The sequence below is a fragment of the Oncorhynchus clarkii genome, chromosome 4 (assembly GCF_045791955.1).
Source record: "Oncorhynchus clarkii lewisi isolate Uvic-CL-2024 chromosome 4, UVic_Ocla_1.0, whole genome shotgun sequence".
In the NCBI taxonomy this organism is placed as follows: domain Eukaryota; kingdom Metazoa; phylum Chordata; class Actinopteri; order Salmoniformes; family Salmonidae; genus Oncorhynchus; species Oncorhynchus clarkii.
Genome location: NC_092150.1, coordinates 16,220,014 through 16,233,780, shown reverse-complemented (window position 1 = coordinate 16,233,780; position 13,767 = coordinate 16,220,014). Strand labels below are relative to the sequence as shown.

Below are 13,767 nucleotides of genomic sequence, written 5' to 3'. Positions count from 1 at the left end.
AACAGAACAGACAACAGCAAGACTCAGCACTGACAACAGCAGAACTCAGCACTGACAACAGAACAGACAACAGCAAGACTCAACACTGACAACAGCAGAACTCAGCACTGACAACAGAACAGACAACAGCAAGACTCAACACTGACAACAGAACTAACAACAGCAAGACTCAGCACTGACAACAGCAGAACTCAACACTGACAACAGAACAGACAACAGCAAGACTCAACACTGACAACAGCAGAACTCAACACTGACAACAGAACAGACAACAGCAAGACTCAACACTGGACCTTTTATTTATTTATTTTTATTTAACTAGGCAAGTCAGTTAAGAACAAATTCTTATTTACAATGACAGCCTAGGAACAGTGGGTTAACTGCCTTGTTCAGGGGCAAAACGACAGATTTTTACCTTGTCAGCTCGGGGATTCAATCTAGCAACATTTAGGCTAGTGGCCCAACGCTCTAACCACTAGGCTACCTGCCGCCAATCAGCACTGACACTGAACATCCCTTCAGGGACCTTCTAGATCATTTCACTGACATCGCCAGAGCTCATCACATCAAGTCATAAATGCTGATTCCACACCAATAAACACACCAGTCATACTGGCACTGACAAAATCACTGACAAGCCCATGGCTAACTCACTCAGATTCCTATCAGCGGATGGATGGTCACTGCATCTGGAGGCAGCTCCAGTGACATAAACAACACAGGAGTGAGCCTAATAGGAAACTGCAGGGGGTTGGAGTAACGTAAGACAAGGAAGATGGTATGTGAACGTTAATATTGGGACGTAAGGTCACAGATAACATGTATTTAGTATGTATGTACAGTACCAGTCAAAGGTTTGGAAACACCTACTCATTCAAGAGTTTTTCTTCATTTTTACTATTTTCTACATTGTAAAATAATATCGAAGACATAAAAACTATGACATAACACATATGGAATCATGTTATAACCAAAAAAGTGTTAAACAAATCAAAATATATTTTATATTTGAGATTCTTCAAAGTAGCCACCCTTTGCCTTGATGACATCTTTGCACACTCTTTGTATTCTCTCAACCAGCTTCATGATGGAATTCATTTCATTTCCTTGTTAAAAAATTATTTGTGGAATTTCTTTCCTTAATGCATTTGAGCCAATCAGTTGTGCAAGGTAGGGGTGGTAAACAGAAGAGAGCCCTATTTGGTAAAAGACCAAGTCCATATTATTATTATATCATTATTATCATTATCATTATTATTATATATTATCATATCATTATTATTACCCTGCTGCTGACCCTATCTCTCCCCTCTATTGCTCCAATGGATTTAGTTACCACGGTAACAGCCCGGGCACCAATACAACGTCCTGGCAACACAGATTTACAACATTATTAGGTATGGATTCACTGCCTGTCACATTCAGAGTGAAGGGGAGTTTCATATGGAGCTGCCTGCTAATGTCAGGTTTGATGACTCATTCAGAAACCTGGAGCCTGTAATGGTCAACATGAGTTACACTCAACATTCAACTCAACAATAAAGTGTTCCTCAGGGTCCATGGAACAGGTTCAACTGTAGGGAATACTGTGCTTTAGTGAGCCAAACAGAACTCATAGAACAGCACTTTGTGTTCTCACCCTGGGGCTCCAAACAATGAATGAGAGCTGAAACCCTCAACTTTTTCACAGTGTAACGTTATACTCATAATATTCTTCACAATATCTACTTTCCTTCCCTCTTTCCTCTCTCTCTCCCTCCATTTACTCTCTCCTCCCCCCTGTTTTCCTCCTCTGTGATGCTCACCCCCCTCTTGCTGACCCAGAAAACAAATTCAATGTAAAACTACACTTCATTTTTCTGAGGCTACATACATTCTTCTTATGTCCCCTCCCCCCATCCCCGTCCACTGGATTTCTATTCTGATTTTTTTCCTGTTTGGTTTCAGTAGAGAAAGAAGAGGCAGAGAGAGAAGAGAGGGAAGGGGGGAAAAATGTTGATGTTTCCCCTCAAACATGTAACCAGCGCTTAGCTCACAGCTGAAAATAATTTGGGCCTGCAGGCGAGGGGCTGAAACAAACCTCCTCCTCTCTCTCTGGGGGCTAGCCCAGTACTGCTCCAACAGATACCAGAGAGTGGGAGAAAGGGAGGAGAGAGGGAGGGAGGAGTAGAGAGAGAAAGAGAAACTGAAAGAGAGACAGAGAGATAAACCTCTTAACCGTAACCAAGTACATTTTATCAGCCAAAAGCATAATTTCTCCACAGTGTCAACACACTTAAGTGAAAAAAACAACAACCCGTGAGCTGTGCAGTTTCAAAACGCTGGACAGACCCACTGGGCCAATTACACAGTTGGCTCAGCCAAGGAATAGTTCAGCTAGTCAACAACTTTAACGTAATTCAGCCAAATGGTGGCATATTTTCTTCCTTGACTTGTTCAGCTGTTCTGGGGACAGCAATGTGTGGAATTTGACCCGACTGGGGAGGCAATCGCTGCATACTGAAGGTTGGGGATGGATGGCAGCAGGGTTAGCTGATGCATATTTATTGGGGGTTGAGGGAGCGTTTGTTGGAGTGGGCAGTGCTCAGGAAATGTTTAACGGCCCATGGATGCCTTGAAGCCCTCTAGCACATCTGGTCACACACACACGCGCAATCCCCTATCTGTTGGACGCTGTTTTTCCAGCTACGTGTGTGTGTGTGTGACATGCGTGCGTGTCTGTCCGTCCAGCTGTCTGTCTGTCCGTCTATCCGCCTGTCTGTCTGTCTCTGTCTGTCAGCGTTTACTCACACCAGACAGGAACACAAAGTGCTAACAGGCGTTTGCCCAGACTCGTCCCCTGCCATGTTAACACCTGGGTCAAATCAGGGGCCGAGACCTGGGGCCAAATTCAAGCCAGGTCGCTTTATCAGCGTTTATGGGCCTAGTTGTTGAGTGCTCTGCTTTGGCCAGGTCCCAAATAGCACCCTATTCGTAATTCCCTATGTAATGCACTACTGTTGATCAGGACCCATAGGACTCAAAACTAGTGCACTATATAGGGAATATGCTGCCGTTTAGGACATATCCCCAGTCTGCATTGGGACTGGGAGCATAGTAACTGTGAGATGAGAGACTTAGAGCTTGTGTGGTTACGGCCCAACAAGACCTGGCTTCATGCTTTGACTAATGGACCAAGTAATAATTTCAAACTGGCTCAGCATGTCTTTCACACTAACCTTGGCACTGTTTTTTGGATGGAGGGTAACAAGCTAAAACAATACGGGTCAGAACCTCTGTTAAAAACATTTCAGGTCCTTGCTTGAGAGATTTTGGAGAGGTAGTCAGTGAAGAGGATAGATTGTGTGATACAGTAGGTTATCAAGTCAACAACGTTCCTCTCAAGTTGAACTGAATCACCCTTCTTCTGGATTGGAATGTTGCTGACGATTTCTTAATTGGCCTTAACTGCATTACAGTACATGGGGGAATTTCCAGTATTTTCCAAATGTTTCCTTCTGTGTGCCAGATGGACTCAGAGTCGTCTCTTTCGTTTACTCCTGCAGGTTCAACATCATTTAAATCTTTATTTTCAAGTGCATCCTCCAATTACTAATCAAGTAGGAATCTAGGAACTGCAGTTTGGGGAGATGCCTCAGAACCCGTGAGGTCTGTTCCTCTGCAGTCTGGGATTAGGGGAGTTTCATGGCTCTCAGAAATAAGCTAGAGGCTTATTACACCCCATTATTCTGTATAACTCTTAGTATTTACTTATGTCTCAAAGGAGGCGTGACAACAACGTGATTTGGAGGTATATCTATGCAAGACTAGTCTCTGGGTGACAGGCCAATTCTTTGACTGACTTGACTTAAACTATTTTAAGGTACTCATGGGGAGCATACAGGTGATCCACAACACTCTGTTATTTAACAGATCAATAGCAATAAAATAAAATAAAATTTTATTGGTCGTGTATACATATTTTGCTGATTGTAATCGCAGGTGCAGAGAAATGCTTATGCATCTACCTCAAACAGTGCAGTATACCTAACAATACAAAACAATAAGCCAAATATCAAAAATTAAGAAATATCAGAATGAACAATGTCAGAGTCTATAAATATGTATACAAGTGCTTTCAGAAAGTATTCATACCCCCTGACTTATTCCACATTTTGTTGTGTTAAAGCCTGAATTCAAACTGAAAACATGTTTTTAGACATTTTGACAAATTTATTGAAAATGAAATACAGAAATACAGAAAGATCTCATTTACATAAGTATTCACACCCCTTAGTCAAAACATGTTAGAATCACCTTTGGCAGCGATTACAGTCTTTATGGGTAAGTCTCTAAGAGCTTTGCACACCTGGATTGTACAATATCTGCAAGTTATTATTTTTTTAAATCTTCAAGCTCACATTATAAGCGTAGCAATGCGCACACACTAGTAGCCTATAAGCGCAAATGTTGTAAAAGGCAATTAATGAACGGGAAAACACTATTCTTAAGTGACCGCAAATGAGCTGCGTATGTATGCCAGTTAGGCTCTACGACCGTTGTGCAGCGGTTAGTTGTGATATAAACCTTATCAAAAACACATAGGCCTGTGGCCTAGGCTACATGAGGTGTTCGACAATGATTTGAAAAATGTTGCAAAAAAAAGGCATGCACTGTTTCTTGCCTTACTGCACACAAGCTGGGCGTCATTCACAAGTGATACTATATACATCTCAAGTGATAGGCTAATATTGTCACCCATCAGACCGTTGTTGATTTAATCTTGTCTTTACATATACTGAATAATATTTGTGTGAAATGTGTTTAATTTTGAATGGACCATTATCATGCACCGGTCACCGGATGCTTTTCTTGTGGTTCATTATCATGCCAGCCAGGTAGGCTATACTCCTGTTTTAAAGAGAAGCAATGTGCTTAATATTAGGAAAGTTGAGAAATAAATATAGTAGGCCTAGCCTATAGAAACCTGATGGGATCCTCCTATTTAAAAAAACATAGTTTTCTCATGCACATATAAATGTTAGCCTATAGAAAGGTTGCACAACATGAGCTCATGGGCTCTCATGAAGTATTTGATTACAATTCCTCTTACATTTTCATTGATGTCAGGGTGATGATAAGGACAATGGAGTGCTGAGTACCAGGCAGTTAGTTTGGTAGGCTACTAATGACCACCAGCAGCATCAGAACTTGGAAAATCCAAATTAGCCTACTGATTAGAATACAGTATATACTGTAAATATGAAGTGGGTAAAACAGCATGTAAACATTAAAAAAGTGACCAGTGTTCAATGACTCTATGTACAGTGCATTTGGGAAGTGTTCTGACTTTTTCCACATGTTGTTGCATTACACCTTTATTCTAAAATATATAATTTTTTTATCCCTCATCAATTTACACACAATTCCCCATAATGACAAAGCAATTTTATTTTATTTTTATGAAATATCACATTTACATAAGTATTCAGACTTTGTTGAAGCACTTTTGGTAGCGATTACAGCTTAGAGTCTTCCTGGGTATAACACTACAAGCTTGGCACACCTGTATTTGGGGAGTTTCTCTCATTCTTCTCTGCAGATCCTCTCAAGCTCGGTCAGGTTGGATGAGGAGTGTCACTGCACAGCTATTATCAGGTCTCTCCAGAGATGTTCGATCGGGTTCAAGTCCGGGCTCTAGCTGGGCCACTCAAGGACATTCAGAGACTTGTCCCAAAGCCGTGCCTGCGTTGTCTTGGCTGGGTGCTTGTCTCGCCCCAGTCTGAGGTCCTGAGTGCTCTGGAGCAGGTTTTCATTAAGGATCTCTCTGTACTTTGCGCCGTTCATCTTTCCCTCGATCCTGACTAGTCACCCAGTCCCTGCCGTTGAAAAACATCCCCACAGTATAACTTCTTCCTGTGAAATTGCAGAGCGCCAAATTCAAAATACAGAAATACTCATAATAAACATTTATAAAATATACAAGTGTTCTACATCAGCTTAAAGATGAACTTCTTGTTAATCCAGCCGCTGTGTCAGTTTTCAAAAAGGCTTTACGGCGAAAGCATACCATGCGATTATCTGAGGACAGCGCCCCACTTACAAAAGCATACAAACATTTTCTAGCCAAGTAGAGGAGTCACAAAAGTCAGAAATAGCAATAAAATTAATCACCTACCTTTGATGATCTTCATATGGTTGCACTAACAAGACTCCCTGTTACACAATACATGTTTGTTTTGTTCGATAAAGTCCCTCTTTATGTCCCAAAAACTCTGTTATGTTGGCGCGTTTTGTTCAGTAATCCACTGGCTCCAGGGCGGTCAAAACATGCAGACGAATACATCCTAATAGTACCGGTAAAGTTCATCGAAACATGTCAAACGATGTTTAGAATTAATCCTCAGGTTGTCTATTGTCTAAATAATCAATAATAGCATTTTCAATAGAAAGGAAAAGCAACGAACGGCGCGCTCACAGTCACGCGCCCAATCCAGCTCTGCATACTTCCCCTGTCCACTGGCCAAAAGGTATTTTACTCGTTGCTTTTCAAAATACAAGTCTGAAAGCATGTCTAAAGACTGTTGACATCTAGTGGAAGCCATATGAACTGCAATCTGGGCCCTAACCCATAACATAGTCAATAGGCATTCAATGGAAAACAACTCACATAAAAAAAATCCCACCTCCTGGATGGATTTTCCTCTGGTTGTTATACTCACACACATTATTTTAACAGTTTTAGAAACTTTTCTATCCAATACTACCATGCATATGCATATCCTAGCTTCTGGGCCTGAGTAACAGGCAGTTTGGGCATGTTTGTCATCAAAACTTCAAAATACTGCCCCCTACCCAAGAGAAGATAATGCTGCCACCACCATGCTTCTTGTTTCTCATGTTCTGAGAGTCTTTTAGGTGTCTTTTGTCAAACTCCAAGTGGGCTGTCATGTGCCTTTTACTGAGGAGTGGCTTCCGTCTGGCCACTCTACCATAAAGGCATGATTGGTGGACTGCTGCAGAGATGGTTGTTCTTCTGGAAGATTCTCCCATCTCCACAGAGGAACTCTGGAGCTTTGTCAGAGTGACCATTGGGTTCTTGGTCACCTCCCTAACCAAAGCCCATCTACCACGATTGCTCAGTTTGGCCGGGCGGCCAACTCTAGGAAGAGTCTTGGTGGTTACAATCCCTCCGTTTAAGAATGATGGAGGCCACTATGTTCTTGGGGACCTTCAATGCTGCAGAAATGGTTTGGTACCATTCCCTAGATCTGTGCCTCAACACAATCCTGTCTCGGAGCTCTACGGACAATTCCTTTGACCTCACGGCTTGGTTTTTGCTCTGACATGCACTGTCAACTATAGACAGTTGTGTGCCTTTCCAAGTCATGTCCAGTCAAAAGAATTTACCACAGGTGCACTCCAATCAAGTTATAGAAACATGTCAAGGATGATCAATGGAAACAGGATGCACCTGAGCTCATAGCAAAGGGTCTGAATAATAAGATATTTATGTTTTTATTTTTAATAAATGTGCAAAAATCCTATTTTCACTTTGTCATTATGGGGTATTGTGTTTAGATTGATATTTAAAAAAAAGTTTAATCAATTTTAGAATAAGGCTGTAACATAACAAAATGTGGAAAAAGTCAAGGGGTCTGAATAATTTCCGAGAGTAGCGGGTGGTAGCCGGCTAGAACAGTGTCTAAGGATCAGGACAGGGTACTGGCTGGAGGCCGGCTAGTGGTGACTGTTTAATGGTCTGATGGCCTGGATATAGAAGCTGCTTCTCAGTCTCTTGGTCCCAGATTTGATGCACCTGTACTGTCTCCACCTTCTAGATGGTAGCAGGGTGAACAGGACCTGGCTCGGGTGGCTGAGGTCCTTGATGATCTTTTTTGCCTTCCTGTGACACAGGGTGCTGATGATGTCCTGGAGGGCAGGCAGTGTGCCCCCGGTGATGCGTTGGGCTGACCGCACCACACTCTAGAGAGACCTGCGGTTGCAAACCAGGCGGTGATACAGCCCGACAGGATGCTCTCAATGGTGCATCTGTAGAAGTTTGTGAGGTCTTGGGGACCAAGCCGCTGTTGCGCCTTCTTCACCACACTGTCGTACACGCCAAGGAACTTGAAGCTTTTCACCCTCTCCACTGCGGCCCCGTTGATGTGGAAGGGGGCGTTCTCTCTCTGCTGTCTCCTGTAGTCAACGCTCAGCTCCTTAATTTTGTTGACGTTGAAGGAGAGATTATTTTCCTGGAACATTGTTGGCCTACCACTGTTGTATCGACAGCAAAGTTGCTGATTGAGTTTGAGACTTGCGCGGCCACGCATAGGTGAACAGGGAGTACAGGAGGGTGCTGAGTGTTGAGGATCAGCATGGCAGAGGTGTTGTTGCCTACCTTCACCACCTGGGGTCGGCCCATCAGGAAGTCCAGGACCCAGTTGCACAGGGCGGGGTTCAGACCTAGGGTCCTGAGCTTAGTGATGATCTTGGAGGACTCTATGGTCCTCCATGGATCAGTTAGGGTGGTATGCAAATTGTAGTGGGTCTAGGGTGTCGGATAAGGTGGAGGTGATATGATCCTTAACTAGCAGTCCAACTCTGCTAACTGGACTGTGTCGGTCTGTCTGTATCTCTCTCTCTCTCTGTCATTGCAGGATGCCAGCTGCTAGCACAATGACTGGTGGGAGGGCCCTGCTGCTCTGTACCAACACTGACAACTGTATCTACCAATCAGTCAACGGGTATGTATTGCATTACTACTTCCTGTATACATTTTACAATCCACTCCATGGAACCCCTTAGAAACCATCTGAGGCCAGCAGTGCTAGTCAGACTGTCCCATGTGGTGTTCCAACAATGGAAGGGCAGCAGGGCAAAGGTTTCCATCTGACAGCTGGATACTGTTACTGGGCACCCTGCTGTCGCTAGTGCTGTTGAAGCCCTAAGCCATGGATGGCACAGCTTAAAGAAATACCAAAATATCAGAAAAGTCCAATCAACAGAGATCAATTTTTCCCTCTCATGCAACTCCTCTTCACCCAGTTGAACCTGTTCCCCTTGTCTCCTCCTCTGTCTCCCCGTCCTCTGTTGCTCCGCTGGTCAGAGATGGTTGTTGTACCCACCTTCTGCCTCCACCATCCCCTCCCCACCCCTCCTTGTCTGTGAGTGAGAGGAAGTCTTCCCATAGTTCCCTGCTCTTAGCCAGGCTCTCTTTATGAAACTGGCCATTCCCCTGCCAAGAAGAAGAGAACACTATTGATCCCCCCCTCCGTCTGTTGCTCTTCCACCCTCCTCTCCTTTCATCCCCTCCCCTCCCCTCCCCACCCCTCGCACTCTCTTTCTCTTTTTCTTGGCTTTGCAGATTGACTTAGTTTCCCCCCTCTGCTGCTCCATGCTTCATAAAAACTATAGCCTCAACTGAAGGCAGAGAAAGCAAACTACTAATAAAACAATGAGAATCTGTCGCCCCAAAAATCAGTCACTCATCCTTCATAATCGTAATTTTATAATATTTCAACACCATTTATCATTCAAATGTAAGGGAGTTGAAGGGAATTTGTATTGTAGTTTACGTTTTATCAGGAAGACTGGTCGAAATGCTTGTCTAACTTCATCCAGTAATACAAACAAATCATCATCATCAACATAGCTTCCTGTTTCTTCTCCTCTTTCCTATTAGCCATGTGTGGAATGTCATTCACCTATTTACCTTATAGCCTATAAGCACGGCACAAAAATGCACATTCCTCACAATTGTTGTTCAACCCTGGGCTCACTCTTGCAGTTATCACCTTCCTCTCTCTCAACCATCTTGGGATGTACTGTGTTCATATGTCAACTTGCCCTTATTCTCTCATTTGCCATTTTTCATCAACAATTATTGACAACTATCCACCACCTTAAGCTCCGTCATTGGAACTCCTTTCCCCAAAAAATGACATATTGCATTCCATCTTTGTCGTTCGTTCAGTTAAGCATGTACTCGATTGAACAGTCCGTTTCCTTTAAGTTTCCCTCAAAATTGCAGGACTTTTCAATTTCATACATACAATAATGCGATAGCATCAGAAGTTGCAGTCAGAGGCCACGTTTCCTTTGTTTGTTTTAAAGCCAAATCATTTGAACTGGCTTTGATCCAAGATGGAGTCAGTTAGTGGTTCAGCTTTAGTTTAGACAAAATGCATGTCTCTACCCCAGCCTCTCCATTTGCTGTGTACACTTTCATCCTCCCAGAAATGGCTGTGCTGCTTGTAAACTTTGACCTAAAACCTTGAGTTCAGACTGTCAGCACCCAGTCATCATGCAGAAATGACACAAATTGGGTTCTACTGGGGGTTGTTGTTTTACGAGAATTCCTACTCATTTACTCCATAAAATCAAGTTGTTTTGTATCTGACGTGGCTAGAGGGTTATGACAGAGATATTATGTGGATATCCAGAATTAGGAGCTGTCAATAACTACAATGCTTTGTGTACTCAAATATATGTCCTTCTGAAAGCTGTCATGCACACTAATAATTTGATATTAAACTGATTAGGGCAGTAGGCCGAGTATGGAAATAGTCCTGTAAATACCTTACTCTGCTTATTTTAGTCGGCATAAGGTCAAAATGAAAGTGAGCATACGCCGGTTGAAACACCTGGTTTTCTGAGCAGTCTTTTGAAATATTAGGACATGTAAACAGCATAAATGTGTTCCAGTGGAGGACTTGATCTGTACCAGCAGCCTCTTATTTGCGAGTGAAGTCAGTTCGGAAAAACTGAAAGTTTGCATCATAGTTTTCACATACAAACGTTATATGTCTGACCTCAGAATCAAATAGGCTAGGAAATGTTTTTATGGTCATTTTGGTAGAACGTTTATTTTGATTGGTGATTTTCTACATTTATCAACATTTCTGATTTCAGATGTGTCCATGTGAACAGGATTATTAGGGAAATCGTTTTTGCAAAGCATGTAAACGTTTTAAACAAATTTATATTAATCTGACTATCCACAATTGTATTATTGTGTGCATTTAACCGTGCTCAGTAATTATATGTCCACTCATATGATAAATAGTGTGGTGCTCACAGTTATTTTGACCAGGAAGGGTTTGGCACTGCTTTCTCTAATGTGTGTGTGTGTGTGTGTGTGTGTGTGTGTGTGTGTGTGTGTGTGTGTGTGTGTGTGTGTGTGTGTAGGCTCCAGTGCTGCGGCTTGAAGGTTGAGGCTCAGTCTGTGGTCCCCCAGAGGCCAGACGTGGTGTGCGGGGACAGGGACACCTCCAAGCGGCCCCTCTCTCCCCTGGTTTCCTCTCTGGACGGGCCAGGCACCATTGACACAATGCTCACTCACAAAAGACCCACCTCGGACCCCCGTACCACCATGGAGAATGGACTGGCCGGCTGTAGCAAACTCAACAAGACCCCGGCGGGTCTGAAGACCAGCGCCAGCATCCGGGACAAGATCTCCCAATGGGAGGGAAAGAAGGAGACCGCCCCTACCTCTTCTACCTCCCCTGTAGTTGGAAGTGGTCTATGCCCGCTGAACACAGCGCAGAAGGAACCAGAGACTGTGCGAATGAAGGAGACCACCAATACCTCAGAGGTCCACAGGTCCGACAGTAAGTGGTTGGCCAGCTGGGATAGGCAGGACTCTGGGAAGGAGAACTCAGGAAAGCTGGGGGATTTACGGCCTAAGTCTCCTGAGGGCCCCACTACCAGGGACAGAGAGGTGATACTGGATAGAGGACCCCTCAGAGGCAGTAGTAAATCCACTGAGACAGCTAAGGACAAGAAGTCTGTTTTGACTCACATTAAGAAACTGGAGCAGGCAATGAAAGAGGGTTCCACCAAGCCCTCCTTGGTGTTGCCTGGGAACTATTTCTGCCCCCCTTCCCAGGAGGAGCAGGAGGGGGCGGAGAGGAAGGGGAACGAGCCCATATTTGGGACGCTGGAAGTTGCGGGGTCAACGCGCCGGCGGAGGTCAGGTGACCCTGAGAATGTGTACACTGAGCCTGGTGCTGCCAGTCCCTCCATCAACCCCTTACCCAAACCCCAGCGCACCTTTCAGCACCACACCCCACCCAGCACCCCCGCCTCAGGCCTGGGCCTTGGCAAGGGGAGACGTAACCTGCCCCCTCTGCCCTCCATCCCCCCGCCTCCCCTACCCACCTGCCCCCCTCCAGGAGTCTGCAGGAGACCCTGGGCAGAGAGAACCAGAGACAGCAGCAATAGGTAAGAGACCAGACAGAGATGAAATGAGACAGAAATGGGAGGCAATACAGCACCCTCAGATTCAGATTAATTCATTGCTACACAGCAAAAGGTCGGTGGTACAGTATTTTCTATCCGTACAGCATTTTATGTAAACTCTGACAAAGTTCTTAGTGACATCTTTGCCCGTACATTTCCCCAACCCCACATACTTTATCCTGTCATCCAGTTTAGCCTCTCATTCTGCACATCTGCAATGAATCAGAGGAGGGGGTGATGATGTCATCCTCATTCTACTCATCATTCTAGAGGATGAGGTCATTGGTTGGAGCTGTGGAATGTACACATGGACCACTGAACCATGCCAAGAGACTCCTGGCAGGAAACAATAACATATTACATTGTGTGTCTGTGGTAGAGTGGCCCTTGGAATATCAATGGCTTATGTTTGAGTAATTCTATGGCTCCATTTTCAACTATGAGCAGCTAGCCATGAAGTGTCCGTGTGTAATGTGTGTTCTTAAACTGTCCTACAAAAGACACTAAAGGCGGATGTTGGCATTTATTGGGATGACTCATATATTGGAGGCAGCTCTGAAAGGTAGTCACTAGCTGGCACAGCCACAAAGTCATAAAATCTGATTTGAAACCTAACTCTAACCTAAACCCTAACTTTAACCACAATGCTAACCTTAATACTAACCCTATATGTAAAATTAAAGACAACAAGCACATTTTTGTTTTCAGGAATTTTGATAATGTGAAGGAAAAAGGAAACCGCACACTGCTCTTGATAGTATCACCGATATTTAATAAGTTTACGTATCAGCCACAGGAATTTTGATAATACATTGTCAATTCTGACTTTATGGATGGCCTATCTAGTGGAAATCATTCATCCCAATAAACTCAACCTGCAAACACAAAAGGCTTCTAAAAACACAATGCATGTTTTCAAGTATCCAACGAAAGTACAAATGTGGATTCAAATGTTTCAATTGATTTCTTGTTAGCCCAAGTCTGGCTGTGTAACATTCCAAACCATATGTGGAGGCTTCACACTGCTGAGGTCTGTATTTTCAAAAACCTTTGTGAAGTCAACCTCAGTCAGTGTGTGCCCAAAATGGCACCCTATTCCCTAAATAGTGCACTATACAGGGAATAGGGTGTCATGTTGGGTGCAACCAAGTCTTTCTCTAGGAGTTTTACAGTACAATAGCTGGACTATTGGAAGAGATGCTGTCTGTTTCCCCACTGGGCCAGACTGTTAGGCAGCTCTGGAGAACACACAGAGACGGGCATTCAGAGCTGTCCAAAAGAAGCGTCCGTCCGTCCGTCCGTCCGTCCGTCCGTCTGTCCATCTGTCTGTCTGTCTGTCTGTCTCACACAACACACGCATGCGCAGGCAGGCACACAGAGCACATGCATGCACACACAACACACGCAGGCACACACAGCACACGCAGGCACACACAGCACACGCAGGCACACACAACACACCTTTTCCATCTACATAGATGGGTATTTGTTCGAGACAGAAATGGGTGTCTTTCTTAGCTCTTACCCAGGTCCCAGAAGTAGATA

General features: G+C 44.0%; 1 protein-coding gene across 1 annotated transcript in view; it reads left to right on the top strand.

Annotated features, from left to right (window-relative positions):
- The window catches only part of LOC139406508 (DENN domain-containing protein 2A-like), a 54,478-nt gene that overhangs the window by 19,667 nt on the left and 21,044 nt on the right, over window positions 1-13,767 (top strand). The window contains exons 2-3 of the mRNA XM_071149168.1: window positions 8,640-8,726; window positions 11,170-12,204. Coding sequence (XP_071005269.1) covers window positions 8,641-8,726; window positions 11,170-12,204 — 1,121 coding nt within the window. The 5' untranslated portion in view covers window position 8,640. The remainder of the gene's footprint in view (window positions 1-8,639; window positions 8,727-11,169; window positions 12,205-13,767) is intronic.